We start from the raw sequence: 20,183 nt of genomic DNA on the forward strand, positions 1-20,183 counted from the left end.
CCAACCCCCAAATGCCCCTGATGAGCTGGTTGGTGCCTTGCATGGCAGCCAATTACCGTAGGTCTGTGAGAATAGGTGAATGAGTGAATGAGAAGCATCAATTGTACAGTGCTTTGGATAAAGGCGCTCTATAAATGCCAACCATTTACATTTATAAAAAAAAGTTGATTAGTATATTTTACTAAATGGCATACAGTACGTATATAGAAAACATTTAGTTTTAAATGATTATGGCCAATCGTATATACAGTGGCTCAGAGAGTATTCAGACCCCTTCGCTTTTTGTACATTTTCTTGTGCTGTAGATTTCATTTAAAATGGATAAAATTTTTCCTCATCAATCGACACTCAATAACCCATAATGACAAAGTGAAAACATGTTTTTAGATTTTTTTGCAAACGTATTTAAAATCAAACTGAAATCTCTCATATATATAAGTATTCAGACCCTTAATTCAGTACTTTGTAGAAGCCCCTTTGGCAACAATAACAGCTTTGAGTCTTCTGGGGAAAGTCTCTACAAGCTCTGTACACCTGGATCTGGGCAGTTTTTCCCATTCTTCCTGGCAGATCCTCTCAAGCTTCGTCAGATTGGATGGGAAGCATCTGTGAACTGCCATCTTCTGGTCTCCCCACAGATGTTCTATGGGGTCTGGGGAATTGCTTTATTGGCTTAATTCTCCTTGTCCCCCATAGCATGATGCGGCCACCGCCATGCTTAACCATAATTATGGTATGAGAGCAGTGCCTGGCGTTCGCCAGATGTAAGAGTTATATTACTGTCTCATCAGACCAAATCATCTTTTTCCTCATGCTCTCAGAGTCCAAGAGGGTTATGATATGCCTTTTACTCAAGAGTGGCTTCCATCTAGCCACTCTACCATCAAGATTAGAGTGGATGGAGTGTTGCTGAGATGGCCGTGCTTCCGGCAGGTTCTCCCACCTATGCAGAGGACATCCGAAGCTCCCTGACCAAGGCCCAGTTTGTTCCATGATTGCATCACACAATTTCTGCAGATTCATCAGCTGCACATTCATGCTGCGAATCTCCCGTTCCACCACATCCCAAAGGTGTTCAACTGGATTCAGATCCGGTGACTGGGAAGGCCACTGAAGAACCTTAAACGCATTGTCATGTTCATGAAACCAGTTTGAGACATGGTGCATTATCACGCTGCCAGTAGGCATTAGAAGGTGGGTACACCCATGAAGGGATGCACATGGTCAGCATCAACACTGAAATAGGCTGTGGCATCAGTGGCAATTCCGCAGGGCATCCCCGCATTGCTGAAACACGAGGCCCCTCCCATATCGACGTACAATTAAACACTTAGCCTGTACAATAAAAACATGCTGCAATAACGGGCGTAACTTTAGATCGAATATTAGGGAAGTAGAGTATAGCTGGAGAATGGCTGGCTTCTAGAGGGGTTTTTAAAAGAACAGCTGGGAAATGTTAATTCATGTGAATTTTAAGGGGAAAATATGACAGATTACTGATTGATGCTGGGTGTTATATTATAAATATAGCAGAAAATAGTGGCGGAGCAGTAACATAAAGAAGTCATTTTTTTAATTAAAATTGAGATCTTGTGCGCTTAATTGACAGTAAATAACATGTGCAACTGTAGCAACAGTAGGCTAACAAGTGCTTGAATCTTCAAATGGATCCATTTGCAGGTCCCCTTGCAAAACTATTTAAATCTCAATGGGATATTCCTGGTTAAATAAAGGTCAAAAAAGAAAATAATTGCCTAAATAAAGACACCAATGGGAAGTTGCCTTTGGTGATGCTATAGGAACAGCCAACGAGTGAATTACATTGATGCATTCTAACTGCTTAATTCTGCGCATCATACATTGCTTTTAATTTAACAGAGCATTGGCAGAGCTCAAATTGCAAATTGCATTACTAAAATAAAACACGGGTATTGTTTATTTTAAAGTTTGTTTTTGGTAGGCTGTATGTAACAGTATGTTGTAGCCTAGTCTTTTACGAGCACCTGACATTGATTTAACTGTAACAGGGAAGGGTGCACTGGGAATCAATATACTGTTGACAGGAGCCGTCAAAAACATCTGGGCAACTGACAAGAACGAGAAAGTTGATCCCAGCATGTATTCTGTATTGTCTGAATTGTGTTCCTGTATTGTCGCACCTATACATTGTCAACCAGCATTTGCCAATTGGGTATTGTTTAAAAAGCGTAGGCCTATATTCTGCCATCCACATAGGCTAAACTAGGTAGCAGCTTATTAGTAGCCTAATTAGCAACAATGAAACAAAATGTGGCATTACATCATTTAAATCTAGAACGTTGTAGTAGATTACTACGGGAACAAGCGATGTTAAAAACTATTTTAGTGCTGCAGCAACGCCAGGAACACTTGGCAAGACGGACTGGTGATTGATGAACAGGGTTTGTGTAAGATGCTTTGCAACTTCTTTAATCGCCTGAAACATGCGTTTGAGTTTGACAATGACAGTGTATGTTTCTGTAAAATACATTGCCTCTAAAATGTTCCATGTCGTTTTTTTGTCATTTTCAGTGTCAGACTCCGGACTGTTCTGCCCTAATCTGTGTTATTTCTCTTGTTCCAGTAGCTGTCTATGTCCTTGGCGTTTTTGTGTTTTCATATTTCTGCCAGTCATTCATTCGTTTCAGCTGTTTGTCATTTTCGTTAATTCACCTGTGTATTTATACTCCTCTATTTCCTTTGACTCGTTGCTAAGTTGTTATGTATTCACCTCTGACTCTCCAGTGTTTATTTGATTACCTGACCCGTGTATCGACCCTTTTCGTGTACCCCAACTTTTGTTTTCCGATTATTGATTTTGTCTGTTTGTTTGGATATTTTGTTTTTGACTTCGGACTGCATTCCATTTCTACAATTCCTGGATCTCCTTTGGTACCTCTGCCTGGTCGGACTGCCTGCTGATAAACAAACTTTTGCTTCTGATTTCGACACCGCCTTGGATAACCCTTATTGCAACTGTCTCCTGGCGATTGACCCATTCATGTTTGGACTGTCTCTTGTTGGAATAAAGAAACCTTTATTCTGCATACTTCCGGGTTGCTATTCATTCTTCTGCCTCTCATTCTGACACATAGGCTGACAAAGCTACAGGGTGATAACAGGTGAAGGAGGGGCCCCCCCTGTATCTGGCTGCTATGCCAGTGTTTTCGGTGATTAACGGGCCCAAAGTGTGCAAAGAAAACATTCCCCACACCATTACACCACTGCCACCAGCCTGGACTGTTGACACAAGGCAGGTTGGGTCCATGGATTCATGCTGTTGGTGCCAAAGAAGAAATCAAGATTCATCGGACCAGGCTACATTTTTCCAGTCTTCAACTGCCCAGTTTTGGTGAGCCTGTGCCCACTGCAGCCTCAGCTTTCTGTTCTTGGCTGACAGTGGAACCCGACGAGGTCTTCTGCTGTTGTAGCCCATCCGCCTCAAGGTTTGATGTGTTGTGCATTCTGAGGTGATTTACTGCTCACCACAATTGTACAGAGTGGTTATCAGAGTTACCATAGCCTTTCTGTCAGCTCTAACCAGTCTGGCCATTCTCCATTGACCGCTCATCAACAAGGTGTTTCCATCTGCAGGACTGCCGCGCACCGGATGTTTTGTTGTACAAGAAAATCCCAGGAGAAACCCTTCTGGCACCAACAATAATGCCACAGTCGAGATCAATTTTTTCTCCTTTCTGATGGTCGATGTGAACAGTAACTGAAGCTCCTGACCCATATCTACATAATGGTATGCATTATAATCACATGATGATGATGATGATGATGATGAGGGGTACAGGTGTTGCTAAGAAAGTGCTTAGTGGGTGTATAATTACAGGATTCACCAGTTTTTTTCACACGCTCGGCACTTCACCACTGAATTTTATATTGACATCTTAAGCGTTGTAGGTGCCTAATACGTCACGATATAAAAAAAGTGGCCATAAACATGTAAACAGAAATATGTAGTGAATATGTTTCATTCACTATTCACCATGTAGGATTTTGACAAACCTTTAGTACATGGGTCATCTCTGTAACAGGTCTCCCCAGAGCACTGGTCAATATGACTTAAATAATTCTGTATTGTCTCGACGTTTCAAGGTCGTCTCGCCCTCGCCGCGGTAACCCCAAGGTCAAATAGCCACCAATCGTTAACTCCTCCGGCAGGCCCCTCCCCCGTTTCCCTGCCACTCGGCCGGTTGGCTGCGATGATAACAGTGCCCGCCCCCCTGGGGAGGCTCCTCCCCCGACAGAGGGTAATTTCCTGCCCCCTGCCCACAGAGATGCAGAGCGGTGCGGAGGATTTACGCGGCCAGCCGGGACCAAATGCCTCCGCTCTCTCTCCAAAACGCTGGCTAAGGAAACCAGAACAGCGCGACTGTAACTACGGCAACCATCTGAACAAACCCGCACTTTCCAATCGTACCGAAACATTCTCTCCCGGGGGTTTACCAAGAAAACTACACGGGAGAAAAAAAGTGGGAAACTGACTCTGAGAATTGAAACAAAGATGACACATTAATAATGTAAACCTCAGAAACAATACTAATCTATTGATCAAATCTCTGGTGAAAAATTGTGTTTGCTTTTATTGAGAAGAAATTGTGCCTGCTTTTTAGCTGTATATAGATTTTAAATTCACCGTCATCACAGACTGCGGATAATGTAGTTTCCTGCTGCGATATTTCACTCACTTGGCGTGTTTATTGTTAAAGACAGTTGTTCACACAGCACACGTCAGCTTGCAAGAACACTCTCAGCATCTCATGAATAGCATGGGGCTAATCAAACGCTTCACATGTTATTGCCCACTTCATTTTCAGGCCTTCCCAGCTAAGCTATTTGGTGTGTACAGTATGTGAGTGTAGAGATTCGTCCTTGTGCATGAGTGTCTGTGTGTGTGTGTGTGTGTGCTCCTGCATGTTTCTGCACATGTGTGTGGGCACCAGTCTGTGTGTATGCATTTGCGTATGTATGTGTATGTATGCATGTGTGTGTTTATGCGTGTGTGCATTTATGTGTATATGAGTGTGTGTATGTGTGTGAGTGTTTAATGAATGTGTGTGTGTATGTGCATGTATATGTGCGTGAGTGTGTATACGAGTGTGTGTGTGTGTGTATATGTGTGTGTGCCAGTGTGTAGGTACTGTATATTTGTGTGTGAGTGTGTGCATGTGAGTGTGTGCAATTATTTGTATATAAGCGGGTGTATGTGTGTATGTATGCGAGTGTTATATGAACGTGTGTGTGCGTGAGTGTGTGTGTATGTGCGTGACTGTGCATACCAGTGTGTGTGTCAGTCCCTCCGTGTTGCGTGAGCACACACATGCCCTAGGATGGGCCAGAAAGAGAGACTATCCGCCCCCCCCCCCCGCCTCTCTCCACCCAGCCGGCTGAAACACATCCCACAGTCCCCCTCACCTGATCTGCTTGCTCTCCCGCATGTCGTAGAGGGAGAAGAAGATGTCGGTGTCCTCGCCGATGGTGTTGTAGGTGAAGCTCTTCAGGCTGACGAACAGGTGGTGCGGCACAGGGATTCGGCACGGGTCGCCATGGCGCTGGCGCATGCCGTCGCCCTGGTAACGGGATGAGAAGCGACCGTCATTTAAAGTGTCCCTCAGAGGGCAGTGTGAAATGCTGTCAACACAAGTCCCAAAAACTGTACAGCAACACGTACTGGTGTTCACAGTTCGATGCGAAAATTGTTATGCCTATTATGGACATGAAGAAGCTTTATTTCAGATGTTTCCAGTATTTTACTACTTATCTGAGACAGATAGATAGACCAGAGCTGAAACGTCCAGGGATCAGAAATGAAAAGTCCTGCCATGTGTTTCTTCCACACATAAACTCAGCCAGCTTATTTCACTAATTAGTTCTACTTCCTGGCTGAAGAATTGTGCCAATTAGTAAATCCAGGTGCTTGGAACAAAATTCTGGGGAGGACTTTTACTTTCTGAACATGGACTTCCCACCTCTGGTTATAGCCAATGTGCTCTATGGTGGGTGGAGCTTTTCCCACCAGCAAGGTGACATTGAGATTCTCATCATATTATCTGGCCAGTACAGGACGTTCAAAAGGTAAGATATAGATGAAAAACTAAGATAGTGATCAGACCTGAGTCAAATAAGTAATTGTTTTGGATTCAAATACTTTTCTGTGCTCGATTGATCTTGCCTGGTGCAATTAAGCCAACTAAGAGAACCAGAAGGTGGGATTTGCCCTTTTCGAGAGCACACCAGACAAGCTCAGTAAAGCATAGAAAGGTATTAGACAATGACATAATCGATGCAGGTCTGATAGGGATGGACAGGTAAGTATGCAGACAGGTTTCACAATAGGATGGACACATCGTCCTGGTCGACTTTAGAGAGACGTACAGGTGTACAGGTGGAGAGGGGCGTTCATACATACCTGGGCTGTGCTCTGCTGGACGCTGTGTCTGCTTGAGAGGTGCTGTAACACAGGAGAGACACCACACCTGTGTTAGTCAGGAGAGACACCACGCCTGTGTTAGTCTGGAGAGACACCACGCCTGTGTTAGTCTGGAGAGACACCACGCCTGTGCCAGTCTGGAGAGACACCACGCCTGTGTTAGTCTGAGGAGACACCACGCCTGTGTTAGTCTGGAGAGACACCACGCCTGTGTTAGTCTGGAGAGACACCACGCCTGTGTTAGTCTGGAGAGACACCACACCTGTGTTAGTCTGGAGAGACACCACGCCTGTGTTAGTCTGGAGAGACACCACGCCTGTGTTAATCTGGAGAGACACCACACCTGTGTTAGTCAGGAGAGACACCACGCCTGTGTTAGTCAGGAGAGACACCACGCCTGTGTTAGTCTGGAGAGACACCACGCCTGTGTTAGTCTGGAGAGACACCACGCCTGTGTTAGTCTGGAGAGACACCACGCCTGTGTTAGTCAGGAGAGACACCACGCCTGTGTTAGTCTGGAGAGACACCACGCTCACAGCTTTTCACTATGCCCAACAGCAGTTGAGAAACAGAACACCTTACTGCAGTGGTCCTCACTCCTGGTCCTGGAGAGTCGCAGGGTGTGCTGGTTTTTGGTTTAACCTTAATATCAGCAACCATTTCAGACCCAGGAAACCATTTGAGGTGAGTTAACTGTGAAATTAACGGCTTTATTTGATCAATTAAGTGCTGAGTAACAACAAAAGCCAGCACACCCTGCGGCTCTCAAGTACCAGGAGTGAGGACCACAACTGTTGCTGTGCATGGTTTGGTATAAATGTTTTTCACCTTTTTCATTCTGACCACAATTATGAATGAGCAGTGCAATAAATGTATAGCTGTTGAGCGTATGAGCGACATACCAAAACAAAATGGCCTCCGCACCACTCCCTCACCAGGTCCCTTCTCCAAAATCAAAACTCTGATGCTGATTTTCATGAAGGGCTGACCGACAAGCATGCAGACCACAGCCAACGACACACACGCACACACACTGTACACACACACAACGCTCGATGCTGACGTCGGCCGACGCTCAGCTTGTTGTATTCCCGCCTTTAGTCTGGGTCAGCGCATTATCAGATAACACACACCTGGACAATACCTGCGTCTGCCCTGCTCAACCCATGGCACAGAAACACAGGTTCCCTGTCTGTTCTGTCCAAAAGAAACACGGTGCAGAAACACGGATTCCCTGTCTATTCTGTCTAAAAAAAACACGGAACACTCGACCTGGGGCAGCACCAGAGAGAGGAGCAGACAGCACAAAGAGAGTCAGAGAGAGCAGCAGACAGCACTAACAGAGCCAGAGAGAGAAGCAGACAGCACTAACAGAGCCAGAGAGAGCAGCAGACAGCACTAAGAGAGCCAGAGAGAGGAGCAGACAGCACTAACAGAGCCAGAGAGAGCAGCAGACAGCACTAACAGAGCCAGAGAGAGCAGCAGACAGCACTAACAGAGCCAGAGAGAGGAGCAGACAGCACTAACAGAGCCAGAGAGAGAGCAGCAGACAGCACTAACAGAGCCAGAGAGAGGAGCAGACAGCACTAACAGAGCCAGAGAGAGCAGCAGACAGCACTAACAGAGCCAGAGAGCAGCAGACAGCACTAACAGAGCCAGAGAGAGAGCAGCAGACAGCACTAACAGAGCCAGAGAGAGCAGCAGACAGCACTAACAGAGCCAGAGAGAGGAGCAGACAGCACTAACAGAGCCAGAGAGAGGAGCAGACAGCACTAACAGAGCCAGAGAGAGGAGCAGACAGCACTAACAGAGCCAGAGAGAGCAGCAGACAGCACTAACAGAGCCAGAGAGCAGCAGACAGCACTAACAGAGCCAGAGAGAGGAGCAGACAGCACTAACAGAGCCAGAGCGCACATCAAGGGGCATCAGACCTCAGCAAGTTATCTGCATTTGAACTATATATATTCTGTTTTACAAAGGATACATGGCCAAGATAGCAGTACAATAAATTAATCGAGAATTAGATAATAACATATACATTGGATACACAAAAACTATTCCATACTTCCACTTTAGCGCCTGAAACCTGGATTGAAATTATTGAAGCTTGTAGGGCAGAGTGCTTTTGAAGATTATTCCAAGAAGTCAAAAAACTTCCTACACAAGTCAGGTCTTTCTCTTGGGACTAAGAATATGAGTGAAGACTGCCTTTGTAGATTATACCAGTGATGCCTTAAAGCTTTAAGTATACAAAATTGATACTATATTTAAGATACCCAGGGTAAATAAATTAATCAAAGTAATTATAATTTGTCAGCAAACAAAAATAATTTTAATCACTTTCATTATTAAAGTTATGAATGTCAGTAATGTGTAATAACTTAATTTAAAGCTAAATTAATTATCTTCCCCATCAGATGGAAATTACAGTCTATGTAAGCAATTCTTTAAATAAGTCAAACTGTGTCACATCATGGGCAATATTTTGTCTTATTTAGTTAATAAGTAATAGAAATTGAGATCGTTGAGATTGTCAGATTTTCTCGAATAGCCTAAATGTTAAACAAAGTTGCTGTATGAAAGTGTAAAATACATTAATGTGTAAACATTGCCAGTATTTTGTTGTAATTATTCTGGTGACTAGGGTTGACAAACTGCTGTCATGTTTCATGCTGGTCACGTCATGTTTCATGTTTAGTTATTGTCTTAGTTAGTCTAGTCTTGCCACGTTTTTATGTTTTATTTCCTGTTACGTTTCATTTTCATGTCATGTTACGCTTCATGTTTAGTTGTTACGATTTAATTGTTAAGTCTGTTGCGCTGTCATGGACCCTGAGCCCGCCTGCCGTCCGTCTGCACTACTGCCCCGCTGACAGCTTTTCTGGTTACTGGACTTATTGCATGGTTTACCGATTTCGAGACTGCCTTCTCCCTCAGTACTGTGGGTTGGTTTTTGGTGGATTTCACGTGTATGAACTTGCTTGTTTTTCAACTACACTCACTGGACATTCCCTGAATAACCTTACGTGTGTTTATAGAGATTTGTGTCCTAAAATCACTGAAGGCACGGTGTTGGCGGTAAGGCATGGTGTTGGCAGTAAGGCACGGTGTTGGCAGTAAGGCACGGTGTTAGCGGTAAGGCACAGGGTTGGCTGTAAGGTACGGGTTGGTGGTAAGGCACAGGGTTGGCTGAAAGGTACGGGTTGGCTGTAAGATACGGTGTTGGTGGTAAGGCACGGTGTTGGCGGTAAGGCACAGGGTTGGCTGTAAGGCACGGTGTTAGTGGTAAGGCACAGGGTTGGCTGTAAGGTACGATGTTGGTGGTAAGGCACGGTGTTAGCGGTAAGGCATAGGGTTGGCTGTAAGGTACGGGTTGGCGGTAAGGCACGGTGTTAGCGGTAAGGCATAGGGTTGGCTGTAAGGTACGGCATTAGCGGAGGCTGCCCATCCTCAGTGAGTTTCAGCGGATGACCTTCACTCAGTCCTCGCCCCTGGAATCCGTTATCTTTTCTGGTGACAGGCGAGGCGGAATATGGAGATCTGGGAAAAACAGCTGCGCGGAGTCAGGCCAGAGATAAATCCTCTCTGACGGGGTGGAGGGTTCTCCGCATGGGGCTAAATGGGGCTTCTGAACTGAAAAGACCAGCAGCACATTCACTGAAGTCATCTCATATATAAACAGAAAACAGTTGGAATAAAGCAATCATTACATCATTAAAGTGCAGATTTTCTGTTTTCATTTGTGGGTTTTTACATCCATATTGGGTGAACCGTCCAGAAATTTCATCCGTTTTTACACATAGCTGGAGTACAGAGTGAAAACAACTAAAAATGTGTCACTGTCCAAATACTTAGGGACTGAACTGTTTACTGTGCCATGCAGTTATACCATGGCTTGGATAAATACTCAATTCTGACTGGTTGACAGCCATACATAACATAGATTTCTCAATAGACATGGTCATCCATTACTTTGCCTCATTACAGTTCGAAATCAACTTTAAAATTCTGCGTTCCTTGTTAACTCAGAAGCTTGTAGCTTGGGAGCTCCGAGCTACCAGCCCAGAGTTTGTGGTTAATCCATAACATGGCAGCTGGCAAGAAACTGTCACAAGCATCAATTTATGAGCACCATACACTCCATATAAACATATGGTGTCAAAAAAACAAGGCCCATTGCATTCAGGAGAAGAATTCATCAATGCTATCCTTTCATGAATAACTGAACGCTCTGATGAAGCCCATATTAATGAGCGTGTTCAATGGGAGACACTTCTATTGTTGATTGCCTGGTGCACATTAACACGTTACACCAGACAAGCTCAGTAAAGCGTAGAAAAGTATTTGAATCTGAAACCGTTACAAATTAGACCCAGGTCTCTCACTGCTGTCAAAAGCATGGCTTAGTTTGGAAGCCGAACAGAAAATCATCGGCTTAATAAAGGAGTCTGAAAACAAATAACTTGCATCTGTTTTCTGAAGAGCCCAACCCATCAGAGATGTTCTGCAGCAGGATGGTGGATTTTGAGGGACTGTGTGCGCACGTGTGTGTAGGGCCTGGAAGCCGATTGGCCAGTGTGATGGAACGTCAACAGCCCCGCCGAAAGGTTGCGGACATCAGCCGAAGCCTCGGGACAATTCCGCAAAGTCAAAATCTCGTCCTGCTTTTTTTGGAAAGCGCTCTTGGCTCGGATACGTCTCAACAGGAGAAGGAAAATGGAGGAGATTCAGACGCTGGCAGATGGCACCCAAAGTGTTCCTGGCAGTTAGGGAGCCTTCGGAAGCCAGGAATGGAGTGAAAGAGAGAGGGGGAGAGGGACGGAAGGAGAGAGAGGGAGAGAGAGAGGGTAGCGAGAGAGAGAGAGAGTGAAGGAGGACTTAAGGGGAGTCGGTGTTGGGTATCTGAAGATTACCGCAGTGTATTTTACAGGCTTTGCGACAAACACTTTAAACTCAGTGCTATCCTTTGGCCTGGTGTTAAAGCACATCGACAACTCGACTTCCTGTTTGTCCCCGGTGAAGAGCCCTGGGATATGAGCCTACCGCTGGGGTGGCACACTGTACTGGTGACATTGAGGAAGGGCAAATCTGTGCAAAGGGAAGAATAAGACCATGGGGTATAAACTCATTCGCTATTCCGGCTGCGTTCCGGTTGATAAAGCGAGCGGTTTGATATTTCCGCTGTGCCGCAAAACACCTGCGTGAATGTGATAGCTCTCTCTCTCTCTCCCCCACATACAGAGAAAAGAGAACCCTCAACCACCCCCTGTTTGTCGATAGGCACAGTTTTGGAAAGGGGGTACTGGTCCCCCATGGGAAGTGAACGCACGGCGAAAGATTTTGAGCACACGCTCTCTCCCTTCCGCCCCCGTTCCCTCTGATTTTGACGTGCTCGCCGCCTGCCTACTGTGCCCTCCTCCCAGAGAGGCATCCGCTCCTTTCTCCAGCACATCTCACAAACACAGGCACCGTATTCAGAGCCTGCGTTTCTCACGTAAAACACAGACGCTGCGGTACGCTCTCAGGAAAAATGCTTCCAAAAGGAAAACCTGTGATTCCACAAAGAAGACTATTTCAGATTAGAACCACCAACCTTGCGCGTCCCAGTCATTTACCTTAACCACTACACTACAGGCTGCCCTATTAAAAGCCCACCATTATCAACTAGGCCTGTGGATAAAGGCCAGGGTTAACCACAGATCACATTGTATTCAAAACCAAACAGAAAACCTGAAAAATATAGTGAAAGAAAGGAGAAAGGGAAAAAGAAAGCGCATTGGATCAATGGATCTAATAACTGGATCTAATGGATCGATGGATCTAATAACTGGATCTAATGGATCGATGGATCTAATAACCGGATCTAACGGATCGATGGATCTAATAACTGGATCTAATGGATCGATGGATCTAATAACTGGATCTAATGGATCGATGTATCTAATTCCGGGCCTTTCACCATGTTAAGCAGCAGAAAGGACAAAATTACCCTGCTGTAAAATCCAGCTACGTCAGTTTGACCAGCTTGAAAACTGAGCTGGCCAATCTGGTCATAAAACTGGTCTTGCTGGGTATGAGCTGGTCAACCAGCACAGCCAAGCTGGTCACAAAGCTGGTCTAACTGGGTATGAACTGGTCAACCTGATACCTTGTGTCAAAACATATGTAGCTTGAGATGGTCAAACTGTCAAGCTGGGAGCTGTTCTGAACTGGTCAACCAGCTGTTTCAAAACCAACAGCAGCTTGAGCTGTTTTTTTCAGCAGGGAAAGCTGAAGTCGATTGTTGATTGTCCAGCGAAGTAGAGAGTGTTGGTGGGGACGGACAGCAGACCAGCAAAATATGCCCTGTCCAGGACATGAAAAAGAAAATGCTTATTTGTAACAGAGTGCAAAAACAATGTCTGCTTATCTGCAATTATCCACTCGGAATGACTCATTATTAAAAGCCCCATTGATTTGGTTAAGCGCTGAATCTGTTGTTCATGGATCTTTTGAGATTGTTTGGAAATTGTACCCGTTCGCAAAAACGCTATAGAAGTAGTACGCCTAAAAGTCCGAAAGGTTATTCTTGGTACGCCTTGCTGAAAAAAACTGCTCAAGCCAGGTTATGAAACACCAGGTAGCTGGCTAATCAGTTCAAACCAGCTCTCAGCTTTAGCTGGTTTGACCAGCTCAAGCTATGTTTCAAAACAGACAAGGTATCAGCACTAGCCAGCTCATACCCAGCTAGACAAGCCTGACCAGCTCAGTGTTCAACCTGGTAAAGCTGCCAAAGCTGCACCAGCAGGGTAGTCATGTCTCTGTGACCTACCAGTGAAAGCAGTTGCACACATCAATGATAAAGAGCATGCACAAGGCTAATAAACGGTTGGTTGTGAGCTCAGTGGCTGGTGCTGGAGTGTGGGAAGGTTCTAAAGCATGAATGTATATTTAGCATCGCTCGTGCCTCAGCTTAGCTTGCAGTGGGAAGACATTCAGCAGACAATGACTTTCAGCACGGCAGAGCAATCGGGTGAATCACACATCCCCATCTCAAAATGGAGCACCTTAACCAGGGACAACAAGTTTTCCCCACCCACACACACACACACACAAATCTATAGGCATGTACATGCACTGACAGACACACACAGACACACACAGAAAACATACACACATATACATGCCCTGACAGACACACACAGGCACACACAGAAAACCTACACACATATATATGCACTGACAGACACACACACACACACAAACCTCACACACACAAACCTATACGCATGTACATCCACTGACAGACACACACACACACACACACACGAACCTATACGCATGTACATGCACTGAGAGACACACACAGACACACACAAAACCTACACACATACATGCACTGACAGAAACACACACACACACACACACACACACACACCTGCCCCTCTCTGTTCCTCGGTCTTGGCTAAACCAAAAGGGTGACAGGGCTTTTGCTGAGGCCGCACCGAGGCAGTGGAACAAACTGCCTCTCTCTATCAGGTCTGCACCATCCCTCTTCCACCACCGTCAAATCCCAGCCCAAATCTCACTTCTTTTCCCCGGCTTTTAATTCCACATGAGAACTACATTTGTTGTTGCTTTTGTTGCATCTTACGTATTATTATTGCAGTACTGTATATTTCGTTTTTATTGTGTCCATATGCAGTATTTAGAAATTGTACAGCACTTTGGTTGATGCCAATCATTTTAAATGTTGCTTATACATAAATGAGACTTGACTTCCTATCTCTGATTTACCTTTGGCTTTAGTTTGCAGATAGATAGATCAATATATAGATTGTTAGATTAATAGATTGATAGATCGATAGAACCTTATTGATCCTCACGGGGAAATTTACTTGTCACAGCAGCAGCATAAGGAGACCTAGATACAATAAGATGTAGGGATATAAAAAATATAAAAAAATATAAAAAGGTGTTGTGCATGAGGTGTTGTGTCATGAGTCCTGGGCTCCCACAGACAATAAGACTCTTCCAATGGGCCACAGGGATGGAAAAGACAGAGAAGCCCACATACAGAAGCCTTTCTCCCAGGGCCCAGGTTCAGTGCCTTTAGTCTCATTTCCCCCCATTGGGCTTTGCGTTAGCTGGAATGCTAAATCTCCACAGCAACAGATAGGGTTCACCCTGCGGTAAAATCCAGCTATTCCAGCTTGAAGCTGATCAAGCTGGTCATAAAGCTGGTCTCGCTGGGTATGAGCTGGACAAAAAGCTTGTGCTGGGAGCTTGTCTGAGCTGGTAGCTACCAGTCTTTTCAAAACCTAGCTTGAGCTGTTTTTTTTTTCAGCAAGGCACAATGGCAGTTAAGATTCAGCCACCAATAACGCGAGACCCACATGTGGACATCTTTCGGTATGTGTGTACATGCATGTGTATGTGTGTGCATGTATATATATTATGTATGTTTACATATGCATTTAAAAAGGTGGCACGGATGGTGCGGTGGGTAGCACTGCCGCCTCACCGCAAGGAGGTCCTGGGTTCGAATCCTCGTCGGCCAGGTCTGTGAGGAGTTTGCATGTTCTCCCCGTGTCTGCGTGGGTATCCTATGGGTACTCCGGTTTCCTCCCAGAGTCCAAAGACATGCAGGTTAGGTGGATTGGAGAGTCTAAATTCCCCATAGGTATGAGTGTGTGAGTGAATGGTGTGTGTGCCCTGCGATGGACTGGCGACCTGTCCAGGGTGAATTCCTGCCTTTTGCCCAATGTATGCTGGGATAGGCTCCAGCCCCCCTGCGACCCTGTTCAGGATAAGCAGGTTAAGATAATGAATGAATGAACAAATGAATTTATATGTAAAATGTATGTACTTTTTTTTTTTTTCTAATATTGAGTAATTGTATGCTCGCCCTTTTGTGTATAGTTCAAATAAAACAATACAAAGAAAATAACGTCAGACCCAAATAACCACAGCCTCTAATGCAGAGGGCAGCTCTTCATGTATTCACATTTTAAACCTGTTAGACTGTTATTAAGTTCAGCTGCAAGCACAGGTCCAGTGGGGATCGGGTCTCCCGAATGCGGGAACGCACTGCAGGCGGTGCTATGTAAAAGCATTGTGACAGGAGGCTCGTAGCTCACTGTCCGTTCGCCCCTTCAGATCACAACATTTCAAACGGCGTCAAGTCGAACGCGAACTGAGTCCGGCTGTCGGAAAGCTGAGGGGAAATGAGCTGTGCGACTGTGGAAATAAATAAAAACATGAGGCCGCAGTGTCGACCTCAGAGGAGTATTTCACGGGAGGCCCAGCATACGATTGTGCTCACCTGGAAAAGGACTCGGCCGTCATCGCTGATCTAAGTCACTGTGTTGCAGCAGTTTGAAAAAAGCCAATTGGATCGCAGGACATTTTTTTGGGTTGAGTTTAAAGTAGAGCAAGGGGGTATGATGGAAATTAGATAAAGCTAAATCGAGCATATATCAGGAAATATTGATTTACAGAGATACAAAGAGTGTCTAACAGCTTGTTAGGTCATGCAGTGGCAGCAGAAAGCCTGTTCTCTTCATTATGTGTTCTTATGTTCTAATGTGCTAGTTGGGCTGAAAAGCCTGTTCTCTTCATTATGTGTTCTTATGTTCTAATGTGCTAGTTGGGCTGAAAAGCCTGTTCTCTTCATTATGTGTTCTTATGTTCTAATGTTCTAGTTGGGCTGAAAAGCCTGTTCTCTTCATTATGTGTTCTTATGTTCTAATGTGCTAGTTGGGCTGAATAGCCTGTTCTCTTCATTATGTGTTCTTATGTTCTAATGTTCTAGTTGGGCTGAATAGCCTGTTCTCTTCATTATGTGTTCTTATGCTCTAATGTGCTAGTTGGGCTGAATAGCCTGTTCTCTTCATTATGTGTTCTTATGTTCTAATGTGCTAGTTGGGCTGAAAAGCCTGTTCTCTTCATTATGTGTTCTTATGTTCTAATGTTCTAGTTGAGCTGAATAGCCTGTTCTCTTCATTATGTGTTCTTATGTTCTAATGTGCTAGTTGGGCTGAATAGCCTGTTCACTTCATTATGTGTTCTTATGTTCTAATGTTCTAGTTGGGCTGAATAGCCTGTTCACTTCATTATGTGTTCTTATGTTCTAATGTTCTAGTTGGGCTGAATAGCCTGTTCACTTCATTATGTGTTCTTATGTTCTAATCTTCTAGTTGGGCTGAATAGCCTGTTCACTTCATTATGTCTTCTTATGTTCTAATGTTCTAGTTGGGCTGAATAGCCTGTTCACTTCATTATGTGTTCTTTGTGCTATGTTCTAATGTGCTAGTTGGGCTGAAAAGCCTGTTCTCTTCATTATGTGTTATGTTCTAATGTTCTAGTTGGGCTGAATAGCCTGTTCTCTTCATTATGTGTTCTTATGTTCTAATGTTCTAGTTGGGCTGAATAGCCTCTTCTCTTCATTATGTGTTCTTATGTTCTAATCTTCTAGTTGGGCTGAATAGCCTGTTCTCTTCATTATGTGTTCTTATGTTCTAATCTTCTAGTTGGGCTGAATAGCCTGTTCACTTCATTATGTGTTCTTATGTTCTAATGTTCTAGTTGGGCTGAATAGCCTGTTCACTTCATTATGTGTTCTTTGTGCTATGTTCTAATGTGCTAGTTGGGCTGAAAAGCCTGTTCTCTTCATTATGTGTTATGTTCTAATGTTCTAGTTGGGCTGAATAGCCTGTTCTCTTCATTATGTGTTCTTATGTTCTAATGTTCTAGTTGGGCTGAATAGCCTGTTCTCTTCATTATGTGTTCTTATGTTCTAATCTTCTAGTTGGGCTGAATAGCCTGTTCTCTTCATTATGTGTTCTTATGTTCTAATCTTCTAGTTGGGCTGAATAGCCTGTTCTCTTCATTATGTGTTCTTATGTTCTAATGTTCTAGTTGGGCTGAATAGCTTGTTCTCTTCATTATGTGTTCTTATGTTCTAATGTTCTAGTTGGGCTGAATAGCCTGTTCTCTTCATTATGTGTTCTTATGTTCTAATGTTCTAGTTGGGCTGAATAGCCTGTTCACTTCATTATGTGTTCTTATGTTCTAATGTTCTAGTTGGGCTGAATAGCCTGTTCACTTCATTATGTGTTCTTATGTTCTAATCTTCTAGTTGGGCTGAATAGCCTGTTCACTTCATTATGTCTTCTTATGTTCTAATGTTCTAGTTGGGCTGAATAGCCTGTTCACTTCATTATGTGTTCTTTGTGCTATGTTCTAATGTGCTAGTTGGGCTGAAAAGCCTGTTCTCTTCATTATGTGTTATGTTCTAATGTTCTAGTTGGGCTGAATAGCCTGTTCTCTTCATTATGTGTTCTTATGTTCTAATGTTCTAGTTGGGCTGAATAGCCTCTTCTCTTCATTATGTGTTCTTATGTTCTAATCTTCTAGTTGGGCTGAATAGCCTGTTCTCTTCATTATGTGTTCTTATGTTCTAATCTTCTAGTTGGGCTGAATAGCCTGTTCACTTCATTATGTGTTCTTATGTTCTAATGTTCTAGTTGGGCTGAATAGCCTGTTCACTTCATTATGTGTTCTTTGTGCTATGTTCTAATGTGCTAGTTGGGCTGAAAAGCCTGTTCTCTTCATTATGTGTTATGTTCTAATGTTCTAGTTGGGCTGAATAGCCTGTTCTCTTCATTATGTGTTCTTATGTTCTAATGTTCGAGCTGGGCTGAATGGCTGTTTTTGTTACAGCAGCTGCAGTACCTCGTTTGACTTCAGTCCCTGTGAAGGCCTTCGAACACATTTTCCCCCGGCTTAGTGTAATTTTGTTATTTTGTTATCATTGTCGCTGCTTTCCAGAGATACCTGTGGGGCCAGGTAGGCTCAGCCTCTGGGAGGTTCGATATCAGGCTAGAACAGGGCGGTTGAACCAGAGGTGTCCGATAGACAACAGTGAGCCCTCCAGACACAGTTTAAATGAAAAACAGCCAGAGAGACTCAAATACGCAGCATTTATTCGCATTTAAATGAAAATGCACTTGGGCATAGGCCCCTATTTAGGCCTGATTATTGGACTTAAGTCGTTGTGACGAATTAGGTTTCCTTGTGCGTTTGGTTGAGAGTTGGAACATGTGAATATTTCTATGATGGAAATAATACAGCTACTATATTACCTGATTACGACCCTATCCCGTGGAATAGCCTTCAGTCCCAAGACAATAAGACCATGTGGACACTGAGTATTTTACTGTAGAACCTGCTGATCAAACTGCTTTCAGCTCTACAAAGTGCCTCCCTGGGAATTTTGCAGACCTAATGATATATTTTTCAGTGAGAAAAACAGCCTTTTAGTTCAAGAGCACAGGCGCGCACTGTCACTAGGCAACAGCAGAGCATGGTTGGAAATCTTTAAAGTTACGGTCATTGTTTCCTGTGATTTCGCTGCCAGCTCTCAGCATGACCATATATGGACTTCCTTCCTGTGCTTCCTTTAGTCTCTCTCTCTTTCACTCTCTCTCTCTCCCCTTTCCTTCTGGCTCTGAGTTCCCTTGCTCACTCTCTGCCTTCATCTCCCTCTCTCCCCACCGTCTTTCTCGAGAGCAATCAGTAAGAACATTTCAATATTTTCTACTCAAACGGTTCTAAACAAATCTAGTGTTTACTGTATACAGCTGCCTTGTTAGTTTTGCAGGAATAGTCAGTCATACATACAGACGTATACATGGTAAGCCCATCAAAAACACTTGATGAGTTAACTGTGGAGTCTGTGTGTTAATTGTAGAGCTTTGCATGGTAACATAAAATGGATCCCCCTGTTACACTCACCTCCAGGGTGATTCATGATGCCGAAACAGACACACTAAATACACGCATGCATATGCACTGGGAAGCATACACTGCCACACACAAACTGTGCTGCTGAATAGCACAGCATTGTAAGAACAGCTTTACTAATAAACACACACACACACACACAGACTGTAATAATGACCTCAGGGCGACCTACCATTTTGTAGAGGTCAGAGACGCTGATTTGATCTGCATCCACCATCTCAAACTCCTTTCTGGGTACAAGGTCCAGGCCTAGGTGCCTGTGGGAGAGAGTGAGAAGGGGAAAGAGAGAGAGAGAGAGAGAGAGAGAGAGAGAAAAAAGGAGTGGGGGAGAGAGAAAACACATTTAGATCGACGCGTAATGAGATGAAAATATCTCATATGCCTACAGCATGTGACACGTGCTCATAACCCTTTATTGTGACCACCTGCTGCACACACTCGGTATTGGTTCACACTCCCCTGGACCAGCTCCCTGCCAATCAAATCCTCAGTCATACTAATTGGCCAATGAGCTATTCCAACAGCATTCACATACTGTAGAAACCAATGTCACAGAAATCACTACAATTCTATTGAAATACGCAATAGACCAGTATGCTGCTATCTATTTAATGCAGAAATGACTATGCCTTCCACATAGCTCAAAAACATGTTATGTTTCTTAAATACTGCAAAGACCAGAGGCGTGTTACTCAAATACCGAACAGACCAAAAGCAATGTTGCTGAAATACCGCAGAAATAGGTGGGCTAGGGTCTATTTTATTTGGATTTATAGTCTGATTTATTTGGACAGAAAAGAGTGCGAATGCGCAGCTGGCGAGCGCGGTCCCCCAGGAAACGGGTGCCCCCGCGTTTCACCGTTAAAGGGTTCCTACCGCCGCGCTCGGTCTCATCTATCACGTCACGCCGTAAACAACTTAAGGCTCGATCTCGCTCTCC

At 44.2% G+C, this 20,183-nt stretch overlaps 1 protein-coding gene across 1 annotated transcript in view; it reads right to left on the reverse strand.

Annotated features, from left to right (window-relative positions):
- The window catches only part of LOC133109731 (dedicator of cytokinesis protein 3-like), a 319,579-nt gene that overhangs the window by 91,710 nt on the left and 207,686 nt on the right, over positions 1-20,183 (reverse strand). The window contains exons 7-9 of the mRNA XM_061219260.1: positions 19,416-19,500; positions 6,437-6,478; positions 5,443-5,597 (exon numbers count right to left, since the gene is read on the reverse strand). Coding sequence (XP_061075244.1) covers positions 5,443-5,597; positions 6,437-6,478; positions 19,416-19,500 — 282 coding nt within the window. The remainder of the gene's footprint in view (positions 1-5,442; positions 5,598-6,436; positions 6,479-19,415; positions 19,501-20,183) is intronic.

The sequence above is a fragment of the Conger conger genome, chromosome 14, assembly GCF_963514075.1.
Source record: "Conger conger chromosome 14, fConCon1.1, whole genome shotgun sequence".
Lineage (NCBI taxonomy): Eukaryota > Metazoa > Chordata > Actinopteri > Anguilliformes > Congridae > Conger > Conger conger.